The sequence below is a fragment of the Hibiscus syriacus genome, unplaced genomic scaffold, assembly GCF_006381635.1.
Source record: "Hibiscus syriacus cultivar Baekdansim isolate YM2019G1 unplaced genomic scaffold, ASM638163v2 tig00110949_pilon, whole genome shotgun sequence".
NCBI classification, from domain to species: domain Eukaryota; kingdom Viridiplantae; phylum Streptophyta; class Magnoliopsida; order Malvales; family Malvaceae; genus Hibiscus; species Hibiscus syriacus.
Window position 1 is genome coordinate 398,457 of NW_024062929.1, and position 23,665 is coordinate 422,121.

The 23,665-nt window shown below is 33.1% G+C and overlaps 1 protein-coding gene across 1 annotated transcript; it reads right to left on the reverse strand.

Annotated features, from left to right (window-relative positions):
- Positions 1-18,295: 18,295 nt before the first annotated feature.
- LOC120148120 (protein cornichon homolog 1-like) lies at positions 18,296-19,628 on the reverse strand. The gene is made up of 4 exons (XM_039161305.1): positions 19,514-19,628; positions 19,269-19,447; positions 18,662-18,781; positions 18,296-18,529 (listed from the first exon to the last, which is right to left on the reverse strand). The coding sequence occupies exons 1-4, from the start codon at positions 19,586-19,588 to the stop codon at positions 18,469-18,471; spliced, it is 435 nt and encodes a 144-aa protein (XP_039017236.1). The 5' UTR covers positions 19,589-19,628; the 3' UTR covers positions 18,296-18,468.
- Between the last annotated feature and the right edge of the window lie 4,037 nt (positions 19,629-23,665).

Genomic DNA, 23,665 nt, shown 5'->3' on the forward strand with positions numbered 1-23,665 from the left:
CCGATTCCCCCATGAATGGTTTGGCTCCGAGATTTCCAGAATGCTCGGAGGGAACCGATTCCCCCATAGGGGGTACCGATTCCCCCCTGTTCAACATTTGAATTTTACACTTAGGGAACCGATCCCCTATGAGGGGGAACCGATTCCCCCCACGCTCCAAGCTATTTTATTAATTGTTTTCACACTAAAACGGCTATATTATCTTCATTAATTATCCCCAACGTTCAAAAGTGATTCAAGGTGTATTTAAACAAGTTCTGAAGCCCTTGATCAACAAGAAATCATAGAGAAACAAGAGAGAAAGCATCAAACATCAAGTTTGTGCAAATCAAGCCAATTTTCCTTTCAATATTCATTTTGCTTTCAAGAACACCATTTGTGCTCATTTGTAATTATCTTTGAGTGTTCTTTTCTTGTTCTAGAATTGTGCAAACATCTTACCTTGTGAGGTTTTCCTTGTAAGTTTGCAAATTTGTAATCTTCTCTTTGGGAAAGAGTGTTCTCAAGAATTTGGGTATATTCTTGAGGGTGTTGTAAGGTTATCTCTTTGGCCTTAAAAGAAAGAACAAATTAGTGAATTTGTTGGAAAATCCTTAGTGTGGATAGCTAAGGTAGTGGACGTAGACTTTGATTGAGAAAGTCGAACTACTCTAAATCGTTGTGCAATTACTTTCAATTTTCTGCAAAAGCTTCCACCAAATTTTTAATTGCCAATTCACCCCCCTCTTGGCTAATTCCGTCAATCGATTAACTCAACAATTGGTATCAGAGCCTAACTCATTTGAAGGTTTAATCGCCTCTTGAGTCAATTCGGGAAGAGTTATATCGATTATCAAAGTCATCAATGGCCTCCGCTTCAAACTTCGACTCCGGTCTCGATTCGATGCCCGTCAACAAGCCTCCTTTCTTCAATGGAGCTAACTATGCTTATTGGAAGAATAGAATGATGTACTTCATTCAAGCAAGTGACATTGGAGCATGGAATGCTGTAGAAGAAGGATACATCAAACCTCTCACTCATCCAAGGTTGTGGAGTGAAGGAGAGACAAGAATGTTCCAGCTCAACTCCAAAGCCATCCATATCATTTTTTGTGCTCTTGGACCAGATGAATACGGAAGAGTTTCATCGTGTACAACCGCCAAAGAAATATGGGACAAACTTCAAGTCACTCATGAAGGTACCGATGAGGTAAAGAAATCTAAAATTAGTATTCTAACGCATAACTATGAAAATTTCAGGATGAAACCAAATGAAGATATCAAAGCTATGACGGATAGATTTTCAACGATTGTCAATGGTCTCAAATCATATAGAGAGATCATTTCAAATGAAAAGCTTGTGAGGAAGTTAGTCTACTCCCTCCCAAAATCGTGGCAATCAAAGAAGACGGCAATCATCGAGTCTAAGGACTTAACGTCCTTAACTCTTGAAGAGCTAATTGGGTCACTCCTCACTCATGAAATGATGCTCGAAGATGAGGTGGACCTCGACAAAATTGACGAGACACCAAAGGAGAAGGAGAAGAAGAAAAACATTGGAGTTACTCTCAAATCCACAAAAGATGAGAGTGATTCGAATAACGATGACGATGACGAGGAAATGGCATTGTTTGCTAAACGGTTCAGAAAAATGATGAGACCTTATCGAGGAAGAAAATTCAAACGAAATGAAGGCCTCAAAAATGAACCGAAAGAGAAGGACCCAATCATTTGCTACGAATGCAAAAAGCCAGGGCATGTTAAATATGATTGCCCACAATTAAAGAAAAAGGGTCAATCAAAGAATAAGCACAAGGCTCATGTGGCTACATGGAGCGATGAAGAAAGTTCCGATGAAGAGGAACAAGAAGTAGCTAACTTGTGCTTGATGGCATTTGGGGAAGATTATAAGGTAACCTCTAACTCATCCGATTTTGATGATTTATCCTATGATGAGTTATTAGAGGAATATAATGGGTTGGCTTCGGATTATGATAAATTATTTTTAAAATATAAAAATGATGTTTCAAAATTGAAAAATGAAAACAAACTCATATCCAAAACTAACAACGATCTTGAAAGTAAAATCAAAGACTTGCAAATCAAACTAGAAGAGGTTGAAAAGAAAAATTTAGATTTGCAAAATTTACTTTCAAAGATCAATGATGATCATCAAAAGAAAATTGATGATCTTAAAACTTCTTTTGATAAAGTTGGAACAAAATATTTTGAAAAATGTGGAAATTCAAAATCCAACTTTGTTAGAAAAAGTTTTAGAAACTACAATCATAGAGGTCCCCAAAGAACCTCTAATGGAAAAATCATTAGAAGTATGTGGGTTCCTAAAGAACTCATTACTACTAAAGATAAAAATATCCTACACAAATGGATACCTAAGGGGACTAGGATTTTGGAAACTAATGAATATGGACCCAAAAGAATTTGGGTACCAAAAATCAAAAATTAATCTATGTTTGTAGGGAAAGGAGCATTGCTACAAGGCACGGGAAACAAATTCAAATTCATGGTACCTTGATAGTGGATGCTCAAGATACATGACCGGATACAAAAGCCGGTTCATTGAGCTTAATGCCAAAAATGGAGGAGAAGTGACTTTTGGAGACAATTCAAAAGGTCACATTGAAGGTATTGGTACAATAGGTAATACCTCTTCCATACAAATTAAAAATGTTTTATATGTGAATGGATTAAAGCATAATCTATTGAGTATTAGTCAATTATGCGATAAAGGATTCAATGTCTTATTTGAAATTAATGGTTGTAAAGTCATTGACATTGCATCTAATCGGATTATGCTTATTGGTCATAGAATAGGAAACATTTACATGGTGCATTTAGATTCTTTTGATATGAATAATTTATGCCTAGTTTCTAAGGATGAACATGATAGTTGGTTATGGCATAGGAGACTAGGACATGCTAGTATGAGTGTTTTGCAACGGCTAATTCAAGGTGATTTAGTTCGAGGGTTGCCTAAGCTTAAATTTGATAATGATAAAATCTGTGATGCTTGTGCTAAAGGAAAACAAAAGCGAGTTTCTTTTAAATCCATTAATGATGTATCAACTAGTAGAGTTTTACAATTGATCCATTTAGATCTTTTTGGGCCAACTAGAACTACTAGCTTGGGTGGAAAACAATATGCATTTGTCTTGGTAGATGACTATTCTAGATATACTTGGGTTCTATTTTTAAATACTAAAGATGAAGCATTAGAACAATTCATCACGTTTTCAAAAGTAATCCAAAATGAAAAAGGTTACTCTATAACTAGTGTTAGGAGTGATCATGGAACTGAATTTGAAAATCTTGGATTTACTGAATTTTGTAACTCTAACGGTATTAGCCATAATTTTTCAGCACCTAGAACCCCTCAACAAAATGGAGTTGTTGAGAGGAAAATCGAACTTTAGAAGAAATGGCTAGAACCATGCTTTGTGAAAATAATTTGCCAAAATATTTTTGGGCGGAAGCCACAAATACCGCTTGTTATGTTGTAAATCGAGTAATGATTAGGCCAATTTTAAAGAAAACTCCATATGAAATTTTCAAAAATAAAAAGCCTAACATTAGTTATTTTCATCCTTTTGGATGTAAATGTTTTGTTTTAAACAACGGTAAAGAAAACCTTGGCAAATTTGATGCTAAAAGTGATGAAGGAATTTTTCTGGGTTATTCCTTAAATTCTAAAGCCTATCGTGTATTTAATAAAAGAAATTTAGTTGTAGAAGAGTCTATACATGTTGTTTTCGATGATAATTCCCTTCCGAGGAAGGATTCTTGTGCGAATGATGATGTAGGTGTTATAAATACAAATGACGTTAGACATGACGTTGGAGAACCATCATCAAAGGAAGAAACGAAAAATGAGGAAACTCATGATCCTCTTGAGAATCCAACCATTGAAGAAAGGGAAGTATCTTATCCAAGAGAGTACAACTATGTCAAGGATGGTGAAATTATAGGTGATCCATCAAAAGGGGTAACAACTCGATCTTCTCTTAGAAATATTTGTAATTATGTTGCATTTATCTCATGCATAGAGCCTAAGAATATTAAAGAAGCATTAAATGATGAACATTGGATTATGGCTATGCAAGAAGAGTTAAATCAATTTGAGAGAAGTAAAGTATGGACATTAGTTGAAAGGCCTAGTAATAAATCTACTGTAGGTACTAGATGGGTATTTAGGAATAAGCTTGATGAGAGTGGTAATATAGTGAGAAACAAGGCTAGACTTGTTGCTCAAGGGTATACTCAAGAAGAGGGCATAGACTATGATGAAACATACGCTCCCGTAGCTAGGATGGAAGCAATTAGAATGTTATTAGCATTTGCATGTTTTCATGAATTTAAATTATATCAAATGGATGTTAAAAGTGCATTTTTAAATGGTTTTATAAAAGAAGAAGTGTATGTGGAACAACCTCCAGGTTTTGAAGATTCAAAATTTCCAGATCATGTTCTTAAATTGACAAAAGCTCTTTATGGTTTAAAACAAGCTCCTAGAGCTTGGTATGAAAGATTGTCAAATTTTTTAATTGAAAAAGGTTTTTCAAAAGGAAAGGTTGACACTACATTGTTTTTAAAGCATAAAGGTAAAGATTTATTAGTAGTTCAAATTTATGTTGATGATATAATATTTGGCTCTACTAATGATGTTCTTTGCCAAGAATTTTCTAAGCTAATGCAAAGTGAGTTTGAGATGAGCATGATGGGGGAGCTCTCATTTTTCTTGGGACTCCAAATCAAGCAAAGAAAAGATGGCATCTTCATTAATCAAGCTAAGTACGTCAAAGATATGCTCAAGAAGTTTGGACTGGAAAATGGGAAACCTCATGACACTCCAATGAGCTCTTCAACAAAGCTTGACTTAAATGAAGGAGGTAAATGTGTAGATGTTAAATTATATAGGTCAATGATTGGCTCTTTGCTTTATCTAACTGCAAGTAGACTGGACATTATGTTTAGTGTTTGCTTATGTGCTAGATTTCAATCATGTCCTAAGGAATCACATTTACTAGCTGTTAAGAGAATTTTTAGATACCTTAAGGACACTCCTAGTTTAGGACTTTGGTATCCTAGAGACTCTAGCTTTAGCTTGCATGCTTTTTTTGATGCGGATTATGGAGGATGCAAATTAGATAGGAAAAGCACCTCCGGTACTTGTCAATTCCTTGGAAATATGCTAATTTCTTGGTTTTCAAAGAAACAAAATTGTGTTGCATTATCTACCACTGAAGCGAAATATATTTCAGTCGTAGTTGTTGTGCACAAGTTTTATGGATGAAACAACAACTTTTTGATTATGGAATTGAAGTAGGTACTATTCCTATCAAGTGCGACAATACTAGTGCTATTTGTCTCACTAAAAATCCCATCCAACACTCTAGAACTAAACACATTGAAATTAGACATCACTTCATTAGAGACCATGTCACTAAGGAATATGTAGTTCTAGAATTTGTTGATACTTTGCATCAATTAGCGGATATTTTTACAAAACCCTTAGATAAGGAAAGGTTTTGGACACTTAGGAGAGAATTAGGTTTAACTGACCTATCTTCACTTAGTGTTTAAAATAATTCAGCACTTTTAATAATACTGAAAAATGCTCATAATAGTAATTTTTGATTGCATTCATTGCTATTAGTTAGGGGGAGTTTATGATTCTTGATGAAAAATTAATTTTATGTTCAAATATCGATTAAAGATTAATTTAATTGTTTGAACATAATTATTTTTCAATATATGAGTTGCCTATACCACTAGAGAATATTAATTTAGCATTTTGAGTGCTTAAAAATCAGATTTTAGCATTTTGGTGCAGAGGGAATCGATCCCCCCCATGAGGGAACTGATTCCCCCTTTGAATGGGAACCGATTCCCCCCACAGGGGAATCGATACCCCCTGGGGTTCTGTTAAAATCGGACAGAACACCCCCAAAACCCCAAAACCTATTCCGCCGTTTCTCATCCTTAAACACTCAAATCTCCATTCTTGCCTCAAATCATTGATTTTAATCGGAATTCACTTCAAATATCATCTCCTAAACTTGCAATCATCATTAAAATCGTGCAAAAAACATCTAAATCCCCTCAATCTTCATATTTCAAGGTAAATTTTTCTAAACTCTCTATTTCATTGATTTTGAACATATGATTAGTTTTAATTAGTTCTAGGTTGAAATAGTGATCGGGCATTGATTGTTTAGTGATTAGAAACTAGATGTTACAACTAATTTCATCAAAAACACAAGAATTTTCCAAAATTTTTAATTTTTCGAAATAAAAAAAATGTTAATTTTCAAATTATTGTGTTTTGATTAAATTATGTTGTTGTTATGAAAACTATACATATAGTGTTTCTCAAAACCATATTTTTCAAAAGTTTTTCATAAACTTTGCCCATTAGGATTGATTTAGAGAACTTTGAAATATTGAGGACTCATTTGAGTTTTGGATTAATTGAATTGCATACATTTGTTTTTAAATTTGCAGTTTATTCAATCTATTCCGATTTCCTTCACCATGTCTAATCCTAAACGTGCTAGGTCTTCATCTAGTCGTTCTAGTCGTCAACCAAATCCACCTCCAAATCCTCCTCCTATTCTTCAAAATCCTATTCCAAATCTTGATCCTAACTTGACTATCTAAAATTCTTGTTTCAATCAACCGGGTCCTAAAGATTATCGTTTTTGGTTTTACCAATATTTTGACTCGTATAAGATTAGTGAAGAACGTATCCCATCTCTTCAAACTATGATTGCTATTAACTTTAAATATCTCCCTATCTTGCACGAATGGAAATTTGATAAACTTTTCGAACTTGAACCCGTTGTCTATCATCAACTTGTTCGTATCTTCTACTGTAATGCCGTTTGTATCAAAAATCGTGACAAAACCAAAACCATAGGAGTACGTTCCTACCTCCTAGGTCTATATTTCCATCTTGATCCGGATTACATAGCCAATGCCTTAGGCTTGGATAATGAAGGTTTATCAAATGAAAAACACGTTTTAGGCTCACGATATAAATGGAATGATAGTGCAAGTGTTCTAGATCTTCATGAGCGTTTTCTTCATCTCATGATCACTTGGTGGTTTCGACCATCCGGGGGTCGTTATTCTACTCTTAGAGCTTTAGACCTTTGGTGGTTGCATTGTTTTGAACACAACATAAAAATAAACCTTTCCGAGATTATCTTTGCTGAGATCGTTGAAACCGTTAACCTAGTGCCAAATAAGAAACTCTGTTCTTCACTAGTTTACGGTTGTATCCTTAGTAATCTCTTTTCTAAAGCCGAGCTTCGAGTTGGTCTAGATGCCGCTTTTCCTCTTAAGAAACAAATCAATCTTCTTTCTTTAACAAGAGCGGGATGGGTCAAAAATAAAGAAACCGGTGGATGGGTTCGATCTTCTGCAATTACTTCGGGAGCTAGTTCTTCACAAGCTCCACCCGAAGCTGACGAAGATCTAGAGTTTAACCAATTAATGAGGGATATCGATGAAGCTGAAGATGAGCCTGAGCAACCCGAGGAGCACGCACAACAATCGACTCAAATGCCTCCATATTTTCAATCTTTTATGGAGACATTTGATTACCGATATGCGACCATGGATTCGCGCTTTACTTCTATAGAGTCTCATTTATCCACAATGGGAGCTCAAAAATTAGAAATTCTTCGGGAAATGCGTGCAAATAATGAAACAACCAACGCACGTATTAATGACCTCACTAACGAAATGGTCGCTATGCGAGCTCGTTTTCCTCCTCCTGATCCGGATATGTGATTAAATGTTTTACTTTGTTTCCAAACTTATTGTTTTAACATTTTGAATATTTTTGGAATGTTTGAATTTGTGGATTGTGAATTTGTTTGGATTTATGGATAGTGTGAACTTATATGTTTGGTGTGATTTATTCATTATTGCATCATTTACATCATTATTAGCAATATGACCAATTTTACCATATCACATTGTTTATGAATATTGATTATGGAACTAATGGCTAACGGTTCTCTTGTTTGTGATCTTAGCAGCTTATGCATACATATACCTAATCAATTGGCTAAAAGTTTTTCACGTTTATTTGAATCTTTTTGATTTAACAAAAAGGGGGAGAAGTGTGTGCGTTTTAAGTGTGTTTTAAAATGATAAATGGGAGAAGTGTTAAAGTAAGGGGAGTAATTTCAAAACTTGGTTTCAAAATCTTAAAATTACTAAAATGTTTTGTTATATCAAAAAGGGGGAGATTGTTGAAAACATTTCGATATAACAAATTAAGTTAAATGAATTTTAAGATTTTCCAAAATGATTTTCTAAAGTATATTCGATAAAATTATTCGAATATCAAAACATTACTCCAAATATTTCAAAAATCATTTTTAATCCTTACTTAAGTGTAAAATTAAGTTTTAATCTTAAAACAATTTCAAATTAATCTTTCAAAGTATTTCAAACCATTTCAAAGCCAAAAATTCCAGATTGCTCAGAGGGAACCGATTCCCCCCAAGGGGGTACCGATTCCCCCATGAATGGTTTGGCTCCGAGATTTCCAGAATGCTCGGAGGGAACCGATTCTCCCATAGGGGGTACCGATTCCCCCTGTTCAACGGTCAAAATATTTGAATTTTACACTTAGGGAACCGATCCCCTATGAGGGGGAACCGATTCCCCCCACGCTCCAAGTTGTTTTATTAATTGTTTTCACACTAAAACGGCTATATTATCTTCATTAATTATCCCCAACGTTCAGAAGTGATTCAAGGTGTATTTAAACAAGTTTTGAAGCCCTTGATAAACAAGAAATCATAGAGAAACAAGAGAAAAAAGAATCAAACATCAAGTTTGTGCAAATCAAGCCAATTTTCCTTTCAATATTCATTTTGCTTTCAAGAACACCATTTGTGCTCATTTGTAATTATCTTTGAGTGTTCTTTTCTTGTTCTAGAATTGTGCAAACATCTTACCTTGTGAGGTTTTCCTTGTAAGTTTGCAAATTTGTAATCTTCTCTTTGGGAAAGAGTGTTCTCAAGAATTGGGGTATATTCTTGAGGGTGTTGTAAGGTTATCTCTTTGGCCTTAAAAGAAAGAACAAATTAGTGAATTTGTTGGAAAATCCTTAGTATGGATAGCTAAGGTAGTGGACGTACACTTTGATTGAGAAAGTCGAACCACTCTAAATCGATGTGCAATTACTTTCAATTTTCTGCAAAAGCTTCCACCAAATTTTTAATTGCCAATTCACCCCCCTCTTGGCCAATTCCGTCAATCGATTAACTCAACAATATCGAATAAACATTGGTTGCGATGAGCCAGTGATAGAATTACTATGGTAAAAGTAACTCTTAAAATGTTATTTGATTTGTGAATGATATGATGCTTATGTGTGTATGAGTACTTGATTACATGTATATGTGATATGTGAAATTGAATTAAGTAAATACATGAGAATATGACATGAGATAGGTAATATGAGTTCTGTGGTCATATTAGAAAATATGTTAAGTGATATATAAAAGTGGATTATATGTTTATGTGAATATTGATATAATATGAGATTCATAAATACATGTTTATGAGATATATGTTTACACACACATATGGTATGTGACAGAAGAGAATGAAAATGTGATTATAAGATCAATGATTACACGTACATTTGGTACGCGACTGAAAAGAAAAGATATATGTTCATAAGAGAAAGGATATGAATAAGTAAATTTAACTGTTATAAATGATAATGCCCATGTTATATGATAAGAGAGCTAGTGGTATAGTTGACATGCCAAGAGTCGAGGGTACCTATGTTCTACGGAACATATGGACATAATTACCTATGTCTTTCGAGACATATGGACAATATACCTATGTTCTAAGGAACATATGGACAGTTTACCTAGGTCCTTCGAACCTATGGACAGTTGCCGAGGATCTTTATGACCTCTGGATAGTTACCGAGGTTACTTGTGACCTTTGGATAGGTCCTTCGGGACATTGATCGAGCTGTGGTGACAGCATATGTGTGCACAACCTCAATGTACTCACATACCTTAAGTTCTCACTAGTGTACATGGGCTAATAAAGAGATTAAACAAACATACTGAATGTGATATGTATATGATGGGTTTATAAATGGTTATCAAAGGTAAGTGGTTTGAAATGTGTTACATGAACCATATGATGTTATGTGTGTTTCTTAATGATAATGATAGAGATTATGATAATGATGGTATATGTTTATGTATGCTTTATGTTATATGAAATATTATATGTTTTATATGCCTCACTAAGTCATCGACTTAGCGTGTGATTGTTTCACACGTAGGTTTGGAAAGCGAAAAGAGAAGTAAAGAGGAACAAGACATGTCAGTTCTCTTTACCGAATATCAGATTGAAAGAGGTGAATAATATGTATTTTTGTATATAAAGTTCTAGTTGGCATGTAATCAAAAGAATATATTGTATAAGCTCTGAATAGTTTTGTAAATGTTTTGAATAAGTTAAATGTTATAAAAGTTTTTAAATTACTCACTATTTTATACGAATAAATATTTGAAAAGTCAATGTGACACTTCGGACTCGTATCCGGGTCAGATACGGGTTGGGGGTGTTACATTTAATGGTATCAGAGCTACGGTTTAGCCGATTCTAGGCTTAAATCGAAGTCAGAAGTGTTTTAAAAAGTATACATGCCAAATCAAAGTAAAAAATCTTGTGTTGTCATTTCTTCTAAACTTCACATTATACCTATTTTGAATTGCATACATTCTGATTGTCGCCCTTAATATTGTCTTTTTAGTAAAGATCGGTCCAACCTTTAATTTAGGGTTTGCAATATATATGGCAGTATTAAATTCAGGGTGTTTAGGCTTCCTATGTGAACCATCACCATCTGACTCATCTGCACTGTATAATGAGTCAGAATTTCCATCTTCAGAGTCACTAACAACCCTCATTTCATCATTTTCCACCCCATTATTCAAATTACATAATCCAACTTCTAAATTTTCAAAGTCATTATCACTACCAGAAAAGTCAGTTTCATCATTACTTATCTATGGGGCTTCATACTCATAATCTATCCTAACCTCAGCAGGTTCTGGTTCATCAATTTCAGGTTCATTAATTTAGGGCTCAACAGGTTCTGGTTCATTAATTTCGGGTTCACTAATTTCTAGTTCAACTGGTTATGCTTCATCAATTTCAGGTTCATTATGTTCAGACCAATGTTGATTATGTTCATTAAGTCTTTCAATGCCTTCCAAATAAATGTGAATGTTATGGTCACTAAGTAAAACCCTAAGCATTTCAAGGATATCATTATCAGTTAAGAGTGGTTTGACCTCTAGTGAAATGTTTGACACTTGCCAAAATATCTTAAAAAATTAGTTGACCCTATTCCCATGTGTAATGGGGTAAAGGGGATGTAGAGTAGTAGGCTGCCCCCAACACCAGGTTGAGAGCAGCTTCCGTGGAAGATCTCCATTATGATTTGACACTTGCCAAAATATCTTAAGTGAATAACTAATCCCTAATTTGGTTATCATATCAATAATTATAAAGATGAACATTTCATCAGCATCACAGTTATCAAAGTAATCCACTAGTATGCCAGTGTATTCCAGCCTTTGTCTCTTAACAAAAAAAATCCCATGATATACTACAGTTGTAAATTTTTGAGAATTCAAATATGTTAAAAGAATATTTAACTACAGCTGAATATACTAACAATATATCAAAAGAGACAAAAAAAGAACTTTTCAAATAATAGATTCAAGCACATAACATGTGGGGATCACATTCAAAATACTATACTAATAGCAATAAATAACATGTGGGGACCTAAAAAATTGCAAAGTTACATGTTTGTACATGTGCACTGCAAAACTAATATAAATAGACAAATATAATATGTGAAAAAATTAACTACAAAAGTGCAAAAGTGATATTAATTCCCTAAACCCCAACATAATATTCATGCATTACATATATTCATGCAAAAGTCAACATACTGAAATTCACTAAACACATATATTCATGCAGAACATATATATGCAATACTCACATTCATTGATTTCATGCAAACAAATAATTCTATCACAACATATATTCTATCAGTAAACATAAATTATCCAAATAAACATACCAACACATATATTCTATAAAACATAAGCATATATAGCAGTAAACCCATGTATACTAACAGCAAACCCATTCGTGCAATCAGTAAGTAGTAAGCATAAGAAAAAACCATATAATCTCATATATACTATTCTCATTCGTGTAATCAGTAAGCAGTAAAACCATTTATACTAACAGTAAACCAACTAAACTCATATAAACTCCCTAACATATATACTAACAGTAACCCCACTAAACTCATATAATCTCATATATACTATTCTCATTCGTGCAATCAGTAACCAGTAAAACCATTTATACTAACAGTAAGCAGTAAACCCATATAAACTCCCTAACATATATAGCATTTTAATATGAGAAACCACTAACAGTAAGCAGAAAAAAGTTTTCAAATTTAACATAAGAAAATAAGAGTTTTTAAATTTATTTTGAGGAGTTTCAAAAAAAAATTAAACGGAAGAAGACCCTAAAGATTTTTTAAGTGCTTACCATATCTCGCTTGAGCCTTCTTCCACACGATGATATCTGCTACCCATTGTTAATTTTCAGCAGAAGCCTTTTTCGATCAAGAGAGTGTTTACCCAAAAACCCAAAAAATAAGATTTTTTTTATCTAAGCCTTTCGATCAACCTACAACAATGTTTCCCCTAAAACTCAAGAAAGAAAATATCTTTGTTTCTCTAAATCTATCTAAACTAGTTTGATTTTCATACGAGGTTAAAGGCGAATGAGTTTTCTGTGATGAAGGCGAATCGGTTTTCAGTCTTTCAATGAGTGTAATGCAAAAGGTATGAAGGCGAATGGGTTTTGTTTCAAAAAACCGAATGGTTTTCCACGTGTGTACTTAGCTGGCATTAATAATAATATTAAAACATCGTCGTTAGTTTATAATAGCAACGTCGGACACTCTGTTATTTTTTTAACGGAAAGTGGTCTGATTGAATCAATTAAAAATTTTGGTGGTCGATTGAAACAAAAAATAGTTCGGTAGTCATATTGATTAATGATCATAGTTTGGTGGTCTCCCGTGTAGTTTACCCTTATTTAGAGTAAACTATAACAACGACCACCCAACTATAACTTCTTTTCATTTTGACCATCATTTTTGAATTTTTATCAATTAGACCACCTAACTATATAAATGCATTTAATCAGGTCACTAGTCGTTAATAGTTAACGGGAATGATAACGTGGCAGTTAGTAAAATTAGTATAATTTTACATTTGGTCCCTATTACTTATATATTCTATCGATTTAGTCCTAATTTTAATTTAATTTAAAAAAAACTCACTCTCTAATCAGAAAGTGTCACGTGTTAACAATAATGGCATATATTATGTCAATTTAGTCATAATTTTAATTTAATTTAAAAAACTCACTCTCTAATCAAGAAGTGTTACATGGAAAATAAATCCAAATTGAAAAATGGCATTTTGGGGAATTAACCAATACCTATGGCATCTCTAACAATTCCTCAACCACTAGTGTAAAGCCTACATTTGTTATGTGATCTCAAAATATTTTTATATATTGCGGTTTAGATTATTGCACAAAAAAACAATACGAAAAATGAAAAAAAAAATTGACGCAAATTCAAATTACATATTTGAAAGAAAAAATCTATTAATTGTTTTTCAAAAAAAAATATGTTAATGGCATATATTTAAAGTAAATGTATTTAAGATTTCTATATTTGTAAATTAAATTATGTTTTATATTATATTAAATGATTATAATTTTAAATAAAATGAGATATAATTTTAAAATCTTTTGAAACGAGAATTTAATATTTGAATTATAAGTTTTTTTGTGCTAGTAACTTTGAGTTAAAAATTTTAATATATTTTTTAAATAAAAACAATTTAATTTTACAAATATTAAAATTTTAATTTTAAAAATATATAAAATCAGAAATAAATTTGGTGAATCTAATTTTAATAATTTTTTATATTCTCATAATTATTTTTAAATGATTATAACTTTAATTTTTTCCCGCTAATAAAAGATATTTAATGATATATAAACTAATAATGTAAGTATTTTTCAGAAGTTTTATTTGTTCCGATGGTTAAGGTGCACCCATTTAAGTTAAAATCCTCAAGTTCGCCTTATTTTCATGCCTTTTTATTTATTTATTTGTCATAATATAAAAGATAATATATAAAACCTTTTGCAATCAAACATTCAAAGTGTGGTTTACCTCAATGGTTAAGGCGTGCCTTGAATTGCCTAATGCTCTTGGTTTCAAATCCTTTTGTTGGCATGTTACGTTCCATTTAATCATGTGCTACCACGTGTCACCACCTGATTGGTGAATGATTATTTAATTAAAATGTTAAAATAAATTAAAAAAGTCTCCAATCAAGTAGTTACGCGTGGCACTTCTTGATTAGAAAGTGGATTTTTTAAATTAAATTAAAATTAGGACTAAATCAATAAATATATAAGTAATAGGGACCAAATGTAGAATTATACTAATTTTACTAACTGTCATGTCACCACTTCCGTTAACTGTTAACAGCTAGTGGCCTGATTAAATACATTTAAATAGTTAGATGGTATTGTTGAATAATTTATAAATGTGTAATATTTCACCTCATATTATTCTGTTAAATGATATTGTTGAGTTCATTTCTAGATATTTTTTTGTTAAATGATATTGTTGAGTAATATTTTACATCATATTGTTCTTTTAAATGTGTATATCAGTTTTGTAATGTTTTTTGTTTTTAGTTTTTATTTGACTTGTGATAAAACAGTTGGTATTGATTTAGTATTTAGATTAAAATGATAAAACAATTATATCATTTTGCCTTATTAACTATTGTTAGAATATTTTATTTTTTTATATATATATATATAGGGAAAAATGAGCAAAAAATTCTTCGGGACTGTCCATTATAATGGACAGATTATAGAGAATGAGTTTGATATTGTTTTTCAATTTGAAAGACCTATAAATAGGATGTTTAAAAGATACATCACATTTATATAAATGAAGGAGAAGATATAAAGAAAAATACAAGCTACAATTAATGAGTAGAGGTACAAGTTTATGATATGTCCTAATCCAATCACGTATGCTGCAATTCTACTTGAAGAATAAGATGATATTAGAACCATGATTCAAGTACATGGCTTAATAAATATTTATGTTATTGAGTTATTTGTTTAGGTGCATAAGATATTTGATGTTCATGGGTCGTCAAGAAATGTGGTTGGAAATTCATCTCAAATGACTTTTAGAAGTAAGTTTGAGGACCCGACATATAGGTCGATCAACAATTTTATGGCGATGTTGGAAATAACGAATGCAATCGATAGGACATCAACAGCAGCAAAGTATGAGGCAAGAAGCATACATCTTCCAGAATCGACTGTTGAAATTGATGTTGAAAATAATTGAGGAGAAACACATGATGATTACATCAATGATGAAGAAACTAAAGAACCTGATTTGGTTAACGATGACACTATTTTTTATGGTGGTGAAACTGATTTAGCGAATTATGAACATTCGACCTCGTGTCAACCTTCTCCTCATATTTGCGAGATAGATTATGTTGCGATGACGACACCTGAATTCCTACAGATGCCACATTTGACTTCAGGCTACGTAATTGAATCATCCAAAAACTAGGGTGAATTATCTGTTGGGAAGCAATTTAGAGGAAAAAATAAAGCTACATTAGCGATTAAAGAGTATTGTATAAAAGGCCATGTAGATTACAAGGTTACAGAGTCCAACCAGAAAACTTTGTATGCGAAGTGTGTTAAATATGATCCCGAGTGTAAGTGGCTAATCGGAGTGTCCAAAATTTCTAGGCAAGATGCTTGGGTCATCACAAGGTACAATTACCCTCATACATGTTTATGGAGCTCCGTTGAACAAGACCACCGACTATTAGATTCCGATTTAATATGCCAATATGTGAAGGTGTTGGTTGAACAAAACCCTAGGATCACTTGTTCAATTTTAGTTGCATCTATTCGAGACCAGTTCAGATACAATATAAAATATAAACTGGTTTGGTATATGAAGGAGAAGGCAAAGAGGTTGATATATGACAATTGGCATACATCATACAATGAGCTACTGGATTTGTTACAAGCTATAAAACGGTTCATTCCAAGAACCATAAGGAAATCTCAAACCATGCCTACATGCAACCTAGAAGGTTAGCTTCTTCAAGGGAATAGAATATTCCATATACTCTTTTGGGAATTCAAGCCATGCATTAAAGGATTTTCATTTTGCAAATGTCTAGTCCAAGTAGATGGTACGTGGTTGTACAGGTAATATAAGCATAACTTACTGATAGCAGTTACACAAGATGATTAACGAAATAGCTTTCCAATAACATTCGTCATTGTTGAAGGAGAGACAACAGAGGCTTGAGATTTCTTTTTTACCAATCTATGCAAGTATGTTGTTCGAGAAAATGGAGTGTGCTTGATATCTGATCGAGGAACATGGCTTTTTGGCGGCAGTTGAATGACCAAGAAGTCGATGGACACCTTCAAACGCATATCCTTCATATTATATTCGCCATATTGGTACGAACTGCATCGAAAAGTTTCATAAAGGTCACATTCGTAGTGAGATAATTAGTATGGGTAAGTTTTATTTTCAACATTTGTTTTTGCTTTATGTTAACACAATATATATTATGAAATAATATATGAACTACACCAACCAAATTTTGATAAGAGGTTGGAGAATTTGAAGTTAACACAATATATATTATCATTCATGGGGACTGTTTTAGTCTGTATAGAGGCTTCTTCAATATGCAAACTGCCTATCCAGTATTTGAATTAAACAACAGAGTCCTCTTGTGTAAATACTCCCCAACAGAATGAAGTAGCAGAAAGAAAAAATGGCCATCTTCTTGCCATAACAAGAGCCCTTCAATTTCAAAACATAGTCCTGTTCACTATCTTTCTTGTTTATGGTCTACCTTTAATATTTTGTTGTTCCAAACGTGTTGGTCATCAAGAGAAGCCCTAGTAACCAAGGTTGAACTCTCTGCTTGATTGTTTTCAACCATCATCACTCATATTTTTCCTTCTTCAACACGAATGATAGCAATAGTTTCATTCAGTGAGGGAAAATCTTCTTTTCCTAGGATCTAGACTCTTACTACATCAAATTTTGTATTTAGTCCAACAAGAAAATCATTAATCTTATCTTTTTCGATAAATCTCTTTAGGATTGTTGCATCTTAATTGTATCTCATCTAAATGCATTGATAGTGGTCCATTTACTGCTAAAGATTCTGCAATATATTAGAATACTTTGTAATTGATTTGCTTCATTGTTTGGTGGCTGAAATCTTGCTCTTAATTCATAAATCTGGGCAGCATCTCGAACCTTTGAATCTGTTTGTTTTACAGCCTCTTATATCTATTGGGCTATCCTAAGAAACATGCAGGTATCACTAATTTCAGGAACCATTGAATTCCACAACCAAGACATAACTAACGAGTCTTGTTCATCCGAAGCCTCAAATCTAGGATCTACTTCGTCGGGACCCATTCCGAGGAGATGACTAAGTTTACCTCTTTCTTTTAAGAAAGTTCGAACCAATTGGGATCACTTAAGGTAATTCTTATAATTCAATCTATAGGCGACTTGTATATTTTGTATGTCACTCATTGGATTAGAGTGACTTCCCTCACTCACTGTGCCTCTTCGAGAAGTTTCAGTACTACCGTAATCACCCACATCACCCATCTTTGTTGAAAAGGTACCTTACTCTCTTAAGGAAGGATAGTAATTAAGAGAGGCTGCTTAACAAGAAAATTAAGACCTGAAAACGAGAGTCTCTGATACCATGTCAAAAACATCAATTTTACTACAATTCACTTGTATTGAACTTGTAGGAAACTTACAATTAAATATACAAGCCTATATCTTATCTTTGGAAACTTCTAAAGTAGTAAAGAGACTAATTCTAGTAATAAAAACAATCCCTTAGAGTTAATGATCCTAACTAATAAAAAAATATCTAAAAATCCTACTCAATCTCCTGGAATCTAATCTCTGACATCTTAAACCATCAGAAGTCTTATGAGAAATAAATCACATCAAAAATCTGACGAGCAAGTTAATATTAAATTTTGGACGCATTGGCAGCTATTTCGCGTGATGCAAATGGTAAACTTGCCATGTTATTCATGCATGCGATACCAACACGAACATAAGCAGTAAAGACAACAATCTACTTCTATAACAGATAAATGGCACATGCATGTGTTGAATTATGACAAGAGGACTAACCAAAGGGTTCCTAAAATACTAGTAGAAAAGAGAGGTTAGAATGTATAGTTCTTTAAACTTCCAAGCAAAGAAAAAAATATACTAGAAGAAAGAAGTCTACACCCAACAAAGAGGGAAAGCTTAATTAGAAATATAAAATCATGGGATAAGTACAAGGCGGTCCAAAAATAATAATGTTAAATTTTAGAATGAATCAAAAACAAAGAATTGGTTAAGTTCAGAAATAACCTAAAAACAACAATGAAGAGCAACAAGTAAACAGCCAGCTTGACTAAACGATATTGCTTCTCAGTATTAAGATCTCTGAAAATCTCAATGACATCAAGAAGATGTTTTCGGTTCAAGTACTTGAAACATTCAATTATCAGTCAAACATCAAGCAGTGGCGAATCAACTACAAAAAGTAGTTCAAGGGATAACTATAGTAATTGTCAACTTATTTTTTGAATCACGTATAAGGATCGTGATGCAAGAATTGTCTAAAATTACCATTTTAAAAATAACACTTCCAAGATTTCTTGCTTGAAGACTTTCCTTTAACCCAACCGCACACATGTCTCTCTGAAATGGTGAAAGAATCTCATAGAATCCTCAACTTTCTAAATATAATACAAACTCGTTAGAAAGTAGGAAATACCTTAGTGAAAGGATCTAAATTAAGATCTAAAACAAAAATGCTACCAAGATTCAAATCTTGTTCTTGTATATCAACAATAGATTACATAAGTTGCGTCAACCATCAAAAAATACAAATCAACGATCTGTACACCTTTTCATCGGAATCGACCAATAAAGTAAATGAACTTAGAAGTGTTATTTATTTAGCAAATAAGTAAACATCAAATGATAAGCAGTAATGGGAAGAGTGAAGAGAAACATGAACCAATGACAGGTAAGCAGGAAAGAAAGGCAGAGAAATGCTTGCAGAAGGAACTCCAGGGGAACAATGGAATTAATCCGAGTTGCTTCGAAAGGATTGAGATGGTCAGCCTCAAGATATGATAAAGATAGCAACTATTCCAAAAACAAAAATTAAAGCATATGGGAAAAGAAATAAAAGAGGGAGAAGATTATTAATACCTGATAAAAGGATGAAGCAAGAAGAGCAATGTTGATGAAGAAACAGAGAACCCAGAAAATTAAATCCCTAGCCATTTTCCCCAAACAATGCCAAAGCTTTGATTAGCATATACCGCTTTTTTATTTTCTTTATTACTACAAGAAAGCCCTCATTTGTTTGTTCCATGGTTTTTAGAATTGGATCGATTAGCGAATCGATCATGCTATCGGTTCCAATGTTAATAAAAAATATTTTTTATATCACAAGTCATATTCAATGCAAATCATAACATATACAAGTTAAAAACCATAAAATCAAGTGAAACAAAATGATTCAAATTAACTACAACATAATATTTAAGGTAAAACATATTAAAAAATAAATATAATTATATAACTATAATTAAAAAATAAATTTGGGGCTAAAAAAATCATAACAAAAAGATATTGTTTGGTTTAATTTTTTTTTTAAAAACAATCTTGCATGACGAAGAAACATAGAAGAGCATCAACTAACTTTTATAAATAATAGAGGTAATTTGGCATTCAAAATCATGGAGTCTTTTGTTGAGCATTGAGTGAACTATTCTTTCACTTCAATCAAGCTCGAATTTTAGGCTTCAATCAAGCTTCTAATTTTTTTTTGAGTTCAAGCCTTTTCGAGTTCAAGTTTCAATATTATATTTCGAGTTCGAGTTGAACTTGATAATTTTTAGCTCGTGAGATTGAGTCGAATTGAGCTTACTTTTAAAGTTTTCAAGTTCGAGTCGAGCTCAGCAATACTCGAGTTCGACTCGGCTCATTTAACAAACGACGTCGTTTGATTTAATTTTAAAAAAAAACAAAATTGGTGATTTTTTTTGTTTTTTCCGATTTTCAGCCGGTACGGTTCGAACGATTCAACGGTTCCGACCGGTTCACTAGTAGCGGTTCAACCGGTGTAGATTGAATCGGACTAGATAACGGTTCCCGGTTGATCCGACCGGTCCGATCCGGTTTGCAAAACACTGTTTTGCACGGTTTGTTACTTTATTTGAACAGGATGAATAGCAATGTAGTGTGGAAGAGGGAAGGTGTTTTTTCAGCGTGGGAACGTGTTTAACTTTTTATGTTTGCTCTCACTTTTATTATTCCATTTAACATGCGCCACGTGATCCGATGTCTAATAAATTTTTATATTTGAAATAAATCTAAAAACATACTAGCACTAAGTTTTACTTCTTAATGTATAGACTAAGGCACAAATTAAGTTACCTTAGTGGTTAAAGGAATTGTTATTTCTGGAGGTTATAGATTCGAGCACTAACGGCTGCAGCAGAGTGATTGGACATTTATTGTCAAATAGTTGAGAGTATTAACATATGCTACTTAATAAAAAAATGTATAGTCTAAGAGTGTGTGAATAAATAAAAGATAAGTAAAGAGATTTTCAATAATATTGTAGTGGTTAAGATCTCCATCATTTAACATTTTTCATGATATATGATAGATTTTTGTTCAGTCATGAGTAATTAAAAGTTAAGTTTAAGAAATGACTTTGTATGTAACCCGTGAAATCAATCTAGATATTACGATCAGATTTTGACGATCATTAATCAACAAAATAACCTAGAAAATAAATTATTATCTTAATTGTAATCCTTTAAACTCAACTTAAGAGTATTCAAACACATAAATTATTTATCAAATCTTTTTCTTTTGACAGTTTTTCTATGTCTTTTGACAATTTTTTGTGGTTTTTTTTGTTACATGTTTCATGCGGGTGTTCGGTTGTATGGCGGATATTAATCCAAAAAGGGCTAATTTTCAATGATTGGCTTTGGAAATCAGTTCACCTGAGAGGAGTAAGTTACAAGGTTGGGCCTTGTAAACTGTAACGGGCAAGTATCCGAAGTAAAATCTATTTCAGTGACCAAGACGGATTAAGGCGAAGCAAAGCTAGAGATTATCTCTCATTTTTATTATTTCTTTACAATTTACTTCTTCTATTTTCTTATTATTATTATTTTTTGTTTTAATTTTATCCTATTTATTTAGTTTACTTTATTATATGAAACCCCCATCTTTTTTATTTCTTATTTTACAAATTTCTTGGTTAAATATCAATTCATATTGATATTAGAAATTTTCGAATCCCTGTGGACCGACACATTCTTCTCTATACTACGTTCTTAGAATAATTATTTGACAATTACGATGCTTGTCAAATTGGTGTCGTTGTCGGGGATCATAGCAAAATTACTGATTATGTTTCGTTTTATGACCAGGAAAAATCCAGGTGAACTAGCATTTCAGGTAGCTGAGATCGAATTACTAGCCTGAAGAATACACTCACGCACACTACAAGAAAGACGACAACAATAACAGCAATCACAACAATCCGAATTCAATCCAGAACTTAATCCGAAGACACCTTTGGACGTCAAAAACTTCTCTGACGCCAAAGAAGACTTCGAGAAACCAATTCCAATAGATCAACAGACAATCCAAGAATTAGTTGTGGCACCTGCCGAACAACAATTGTTATGCATCACATCCCTCATGGATAAACACGGTTGAGCTGAAAACGGTTTGATCCATCTTCTACTTGCATACCATAGACTGCCCAACGAAAGTCCTCACAAGCATCGTACAGAGTTTCATGTGGTTTACTCTAGCATGAAACCGCATGGAGTATCTGATGATCAAATTGAACTCCATGCTTTCTTTTTTTTCTTTAGCTGACTCAACTAAAGATTGCTTATTTTATTTACCTCATAATTCTGTTAAAACATGGACTGATATGACTTGTCTTTTTCTTGATAGGTTCTTCTTTGCAGCGAAAGAGAGTGAATTAAGAAGAAAAATCTTAGGAGTACAACAAATAATGAAGAATCAATATTTGATTACTGAGAACGATATAAAAAACTATGCGCTAGCTACCCACAACATGGACTGTCATAACAAACACCTCTTCAATACTTTTACAAAGGATTACTTACTTTGAAGATGAAAATGATTAACATAGCTAGCAAAGGAGAACTCTTTAATATGACTCCACAAGTAGCCAAAAATCTGATTTCAACTATGACTGCTAACTTTCAACAATTTGGCTCTACGAGTGAACTCACTCGACGGGTTCACGAGATAAGTGCAATTTCTTTAGAAAATAAGCTTGATAAATTAGCTGATATTTTTCAAACTCTTATTGCAGAAAAAACGACTACAATTAGACTCTTCGGAATATGCACAATGCCAAACCTTCCCACGGATTGTTGTCCGATGTTATAAGAAGACTCTATCTTGCACAAGTTAACGCAGTTGGAAATTTTTCGGGAACTTTCCAGGGACAATACAATCCTAACGCAAATACATATAATCCAAGGAGGAGAGACCATCTGAACTTCAGTTATGCACAAACCCGAGGCCAACCAAATGTATCAACCAAGGCCACCTCCACCTCAACAATATCAACTGTCGGAATCATCATTGGAGTCCATCTTCGAACGGTTAGCACTGCCTAAAGAACAATTTCAAAATAGAACTGAAGCTCTCTTTTAAGAGCTTAAAAGCAAACAAGTCAACTAGCTCAGACAGTGGGACAAATGGAATCACTGGGAAAATTACCATTTCAAATCAAGGCGAACCCACGAGAAAACAATAGCCATCACCCTTCGAAGTGGCATTATTATTGTAGAGGAAAAGGAAGAAGTTGACGCGAAATCCTAGAGGAAAATAAAAGATGCCACAACTTCTTCCCATGCTATCTCCCTATGCCACGCCACCTCTCTTTCCCTCCAGGTTAGTAAAATGTGATAAACAAGCCGAGGAAAATTATGTTTCCTGAAAAGTGGAAATTAATATACCACTTCTTGAAGTAATCCAAAAAGTGCCAAGATACGCTAGATTTCTGGAAAGATCTTTGCACGAACAAAAGGAGACTTACAAGCAATGAAAAGGTAAATTTAGGTGAACACGTCTCAGTTGTTTTTGAACATAGGCTTCCAGCAAAATTAAAAGACCAAAGTAAGTTTGTTATACATTGTAAAATTGGTAAAATATCAATTAAACAGGCAATGTGTGATCAATAAGAGTGACTCTTCAGCTCATTGATAGAACCATCATTTATCCTAAGGGGCTTCCTGAAAGTGTTCTTGTGAAGGTAAATGAGTTAATTTTTTTCGACTGATTTCT

Coding starts and splice junctions, on each gene's coding strand:
- LOC120148120 (XM_039161305.1), bottom strand. CDS start 19,588: ATGGCTAGGGATTTAATTTTCTGGGTTCTCTGTTTCTTCATCAACATT. Junction 18,782..19,268: donor ACTGCTTATCATTTGATGTT/TACTTATTTGCT, acceptor TGAATGTTTCAA/GTACTTGAACCGAAAACATC. Junction 18,530..18,661: donor CTCTTCATTGTTGTTTTTAG/GTTATTTCTGAA, acceptor TGTTGGGTGTAG/ACTTCTTTCTTCTAGTATAT.